We start from the raw sequence: 6,000 nt of genomic DNA on the forward strand, positions 1-6,000 counted from the left end.
CAGTTTGAATCGCTTTGGGTGTCATTCATTCTTTAATACCGGTGCAATATGGGCACTTTTGATGGCGACGAATCCTGATACAGATCAAAATTTTTGGTTGTGATCAAGAATGGTAGCTGTTGCATGGTCCAACAATCCAGATAAAGTTGGTTGAGCTCACTTAAAATTGTGGTGCAGATGACACTCTACGATCGCATTCAGATTCCGCTGTATCCGGATTTTGCAAAACCATGGTCAAAAGTGCCCGTGTAGAAGCACCCGATTCAGATTGGACTCTGCAATGCTCCAGTGTGCCTGAGCAACAAAGGTGTAAATTCATCATGGGTTTAGACACCTCAGGGACATTTATTTATTTATTTATTTCACAATAACCCTAAATGCCCTCTAGGGAGGGTATTACATAGGGTAAATGTTACATAGGTGAGGTGAACAGTGCGTAAATGTAATTACCATGGAAAAACAAAACTGGGAAAAAATTAATTACAGTGCATCAACGTACAAACACAAAAAATAATGATAGTTATCAGTACAGCAACTCTAAATGATTTGTACAAAATGGGACACTGTCGTGGAAGCTTTGGTTAACGGCGCATTAAAAAAAGAAAAAAAATGTGTACAAATGAGAGAGTCAGACGTGATATATTATGTATTCATGGTACTGCGTAGAGCGTCTGTAAATTTTGAGGCATTTGTTGCGGTGACAATGTGTGATGGAAGATTATTCCATTCTTTTGCGGTGCGAGGTATAAATGACTGACCAAATGCAAGGGAATGACACATTATGCTTTTTACTTTGCAAGAATGATCCCGACACGGAAAGATGGCTGAGGGTTCACACATGAACTCGTTATGAAGAGATGCGTGATAGTAAAGTTTATGCAATAGTGTTAAACGAGATTTACTACGGCGAAGTGACAAGGCTTCAAGCTCGGCGCGACGTTTTAATGCTGTTACACTGGTTTCTCGTGAATAATCTGAAAAGATGAAGCGTACAGCACGGTTCTGCGGGGCTTCTAAGTCAGTTATTAGGTATGCCTGATGGGGATCCCATATGGCTGACGCGTACTCTATTTTAGGGCGTATTAGTGTTGTGTATGCCAATTTGCGTAAGTGTACGGGAGCATGTTTGAGGTTATGTTTAAGGAAACCAAGCGAACGGTTTGCGGAAGCGAGAATATGGTTAATGTGATTATTCTACGTCAAGTTAGGGGTTAAGTGTACGCCAAGATATTTGTAGCTGGAAACTTGATCAACAAGGCTGTTGTTTAAGATGTAAGATGTTGATGTTTGGGGCACCTGATTAGTAAAAGACATGAATTTAGTTTTAGTAAGATTTAGAGGCATTAGCCAAGTTGAACACCATATGTTTATCGCGTTTAGGTCAGATTGAAGGATGTCGTGATCATAGTTAGAGTGATTATTACGATATATGACGCAATCATCAGCAAATAGTCTGATATTGGATTTGATGCCGTCTGGTAGATCATTAATATAAATTAGAAAAAGTAGTGGCCCAAGTACACTTCCCTGTGGTACACCAGATGTTACGGGGACTAGAGATGAGTTGTGATTGTTAACCGATGTAAATTGCATCCTGTTAGAAAGAAAGTCTTTTATCCATGTGACAACAGTAGAGTCAATGTTCAGCTGTGTAAGTTTGTGAATAAGTCGACGATGAGGGACACGGTCGAATGCTTTTGAATAGTCTAGAAAAACGGCATCTACTTGAAATCCGGTGTCTATTGATGAATGTATGTCGTGAATAAAACCAGCGAGCTGAGTGTCACATGAATAGCCTCTGCGAAAACCGTGCTGTTGCTTAAATATGAGGTTATGTTCTTCAAGGTAGTTAATGACCTGGGAATGCATAATATGTTTGATTAATTTACAAATGTTACTTGTTAAAGAAATTGGTCGATAGTTAAGCGGTGAAGAACGATCCCCAGACTTAAAAAATGGCACAACCTTAGCCACCTTCCGATCGTGAGGGATAACGCCTGTTGATAGTGATTGTGAAAATAAGGTGGACAGCATTGGGAAGATGCTTGGGGCAATATTTTTTAGAATTGTTTTATTTAAGCCAGTGTTATCAGCGGAAGATGAAATCTTAAGATTAGTGAGGAGAGAATAAATTCCAGGATCGGTAATTATTATTTCCGGCATAAACGAATCAGTGCGAGTCATGGTGGCTAACGGTTCCAAACATTCGCGCGTAAATACCGATGAAAAAGTTTCGTTCAGTAGTTGGGAACAATCAGTGTCAGTTATCGCTGCGCCGTCATGATCAGTAAGGACGATGTCAGAATTATGCTTGGGATTAATGACACGCCAAAAGCGCCGAGGGTTAGTTGTTAACATGGATGACAGGTCCCGTTTATAGAATTGTCTGCGCGTGGCTTTGAGTAAACTTTGGTATTCTTCGTCGCATGCCTTGTACCGACGCCAGGATTTAGATAATCTATTTGTGTCAGCTTGCCTGAATAATCTTTTTTTCTTGTTATTTAGGCGATGAAGGTTCAGCGAAAACCAAGGAGCAGTGTTATCAGATTTTATGGTAATGACCGGGATGTATTTATCTATGAGATTAGTGAGTGCATTTTTAAGTAGTAACCAGTTTTCTTCTACTGTCCGCGACAAGTAATCTCTCAGAAAGTCGATAGAAATAAGCGATAGTTCATTGTTAATACGATCAAAGTTAGCTCTTTTGTAGCACCTAATCTGCTTGCTGATAATTTGCCTTTTTGTAAAAGAAGGAACAAAGCGACCAGTTAAAACATTATGATCGGATAGACCAGTAATATGAGTTATTTCAGAACATATATCTTGATTGTTTGTTAAGATCAAATCAAGAATATTAGAAGAGTGTGCAGAACATCGTTTCGGGCTTGAAATTAATTGGGTTAGGCTGAAATCTAGACAACACTGGAGGAACGCATGCGACTCTGACTGTGTGCTACAGGTTGATTGTGTGGACCATGCTATGTCGGGGAAATTAAAATCACCAAAAATGATTACATTAGAGTGTGGAAACCGATGAGTAAGTTCAGTAAAAATGCGATGAAATTCTGCTGTGAACCCATGAGTGAGGTCTGGTGGGCGATAAAAGACACCAATAATTACGTTACTTTATCTGAACTTAAAACAAGTTACTACGCATTCAAGGAAAGTGCTAATAACCACGGGCACTACGATATACTGTTTGTTTATTGCGAGGAGGACACCACCACCTCGACGATTTTTCCTATTGCAACGAAAGATATTAAAATCAACTTCACAAACGAATATGTTTTCATTAGGAGTAGCATCGTTCAACCAAGTTTCAGTTAATGCTATTACTGTTGCCGACGTTGAGTCGATTAGTGAAGATAGTGCGACATTTTTAGACATAACGCTTCTAATGTTAGTGTATAAAAAGCAGCAACCGTCCTCAGTATTAATCGTACTATTTGTTAATGTTTGTGGTGTTTGTGGAACCTTAGGTGAAGTTGAAAGGTTGGCGCCATGTCAAACTGGAGACACAACCGGGGAAACGAGCTTCGCACAATTTGCTTGAGTGTCCCATACGTACACTTCCTTGTTAATTTTTAGTTTGTTAAAGACAAGGCTTACACGGTCTTTTTCTTTCTTTATGGTTTTAGAGAACTGCCAAAGTTTACGTCTTTTATCGCGAACCGCCTCAGAGTAATCACGAGAAATGCCAAAGTTAGTATCTTTCAGCTTGTGGCCATTACTAAGCACTGTTTCGATTTCTTTTTCATTGAAAAACTTCACAATAATTGGTCGAGTGCGTGCACTTGAAAATCGTCCGAGGCGGTGCGCACGTGCGATTGAAGCTGTTGATACTCCTAGTTGATCTTTGCAGAATTTAGTTACTATTTGCTCGGACGTTTCCCAGTCTTCTGAATCGCCCGTGTCTTGTATGCCATAAAAGAGGTGATTAGAGCGCCTTGAGCGGTTTTCCAAATTGTCTATTTTATCGTGCATCATCGATATATCACGCTCGCTGCTGCTGCTGCAAGACTGAGGCGACACTCCTGATGCAAATTTCGACTCTAAATGCTGGATTTGATTTTGCATTTTGGCTAGATTAACGTCTTGGCTTGAAATTGGTCTCTCTGAGGAAAGTGACTCAAGTTTAGCTTCAACTTCATGTACGCATTTAGTTAGTACTTCAAGGTCATTTTTTAGTCCAATGTGTATGTGTAACACTTTGTTCACTGATTCCAACAAGTTAGAATTACTCGCTTCCAAGCGTTGTACGGCACTGAATACCATGTCAAGTTTTTCTTCTTGTGCTTTCGTCATTGGACCAGGATTCGCTTCAATGTCTCCGCCTAGCAATAACAGGCGCCAAAGATACAGTGCTGTACGCGCAAACCGCTTGATACCGTTGGACATATCAGGGGGCCACGACACCGCAATGAGACAAGGATTGTTGCTACGATAACATGAAGCTTCAAGGTAACTAACCTGTACGAGTGCAAACGGTGAGCGAAACATTCCAACTGCGGTGGCGTGGCCCGAAGTGTGGAAGAAGGGTGCGTGGTTATATGCAGGCAGGTCAGCTGACATGGTTTCGAGTTGCCAGCAGAGTGGATGACTATCAATTAGGTTTGTCGGCGCGACATCTGGTGGATCCCGGCCGCTTTTTGTTGAAAATGGCTCGCTGCTTGAGAACTAGTTGTGGTAGCAGCATTCGCTCAGCCGAGGCCGAGCCAGTGGTGCCAGTGGCGTGGAACAGGACTGTATAAATTTTGATCTGTATCAGGATTCGACGACATCACAGTGATTGTGTTGCGCCGCAATCGTAAAATAGTCTCTTGGTACTTGTGATGTAGCTTTCCACACATTTCTTCACACTTTCTTTTGTCTTCCAAAAATCCTTTACCTCTTTTTTCGTTTTCGTTTTTAACAAGCAGTGACACCGCATCATGCCACTCCTGCTGATGCTCAGCGGTAGCACCCAGTGGAGGCTATGAGCCCTAGTTCATGCAAGCCCCCTCGACTGACTGCTTGATACGGATAAAAATTTCGCTTGCAAAAACATCAAAAAAGCGAACCAGTGTGATTTGCTTCACTCTACCAAAACAGCAGTGGTACATGCTTGTCTCCTTTCTTTTTTGAGCTACCTGCTTGGAAATATGTAGAATTTCATCAGCGGGTGTCAGCCTTTCATGTTTTCCAGGCTGTTGTGGCACTGAACAGCAGGCTTGTGTAGATATGTGCACGGGAGACACAAACTCGCAGCCTGTACTCCTGCCTCCTGCCTGTACTCGCAGCCTGTACGGTGCTGCTCAGCAGCATCCATTTCTTTTTTGCTCCGCAAATATAATTCTGTGCCTGAAATCGGAGGTATTGTCGAAGTTGGATGTTAACCAAAGATCAGTGGGCCGGTTGGCTTTGGGAGCCCATGGAATACCACAAATGAGGCAGTGCAAGGGGATATGGGTTGGGCCTCGGTTGAAGTCAGAGAAGCACAGAGGAAAAGTAGTTTTGAAGACTGAGGAACATGGATCAAAATAAATGGGCAGCTAAAGTGCACAAGTATCTGTACCTCTAAGAGGTCAAGAAAGTTGGCAAAGAAGTACAGGGTAATTGAAAGTGAGAGAAACAGAGACAGTGAATTAGATGCAGAGAATGGAAATGAAAAAGACCATGGAGACTTACAAGAATAAGAAAAAAAATTAGAAGGGAAAATCTGTATGTTAACACGAAGGGAAGTGCCTTGCTATTTGAGTCTCGAGCTGGTTGCCCAAGTACAAAAACATACTGAAGCATATATTCGCAATTAGATGAGGCATGTGTATGCTGCATCCATGTGTATGAGACATGTGTATGCAGCACATCCTAATGGAATGCTAAGAGATTTACCCAGCGAGATCATTACATAACGTACAACTTCCAGAAGCGCTTGGATTTAAAGCAGACGGAAGTATCAACCAGTCAGCAGTTGAAATAAGCAAGAGACATTTAGAGTATTGGTGGTAAAAAGCAGGCAAG

The 6,000-nt window shown here is 41.5% G+C and overlaps 1 protein-coding gene across 1 annotated transcript in view; it reads left to right on the plus strand.

Moving 5' to 3' along the window:
• LOC139053420 (ankyrin repeat domain-containing protein 16-like) overlaps positions 1-4,937 on the plus strand; it is a 59,866-nt gene extending 54,929 nt beyond the window's left edge. The window contains exon 6 of the mRNA XM_070530436.1: positions 4,920-4,937. Within this exon, the coding sequence (XP_070386537.1) occupies positions 4,920-4,922 (3 nt within the window). The 3' untranslated portion in view covers positions 4,923-4,937. The remainder of the gene's footprint in view (positions 1-4,919) is intronic.
• Positions 4,938-6,000: the final 1,063 nt, after the last annotated feature.

The sequence above is a fragment of the Dermacentor albipictus genome, unplaced genomic scaffold (genome assembly GCF_038994185.2).
Source record: "Dermacentor albipictus isolate Rhodes 1998 colony unplaced genomic scaffold, USDA_Dalb.pri_finalv2 scaffold_120, whole genome shotgun sequence".
Classification (NCBI taxonomy): domain Eukaryota; kingdom Metazoa; phylum Arthropoda; class Arachnida; order Ixodida; family Ixodidae; genus Dermacentor; species Dermacentor albipictus.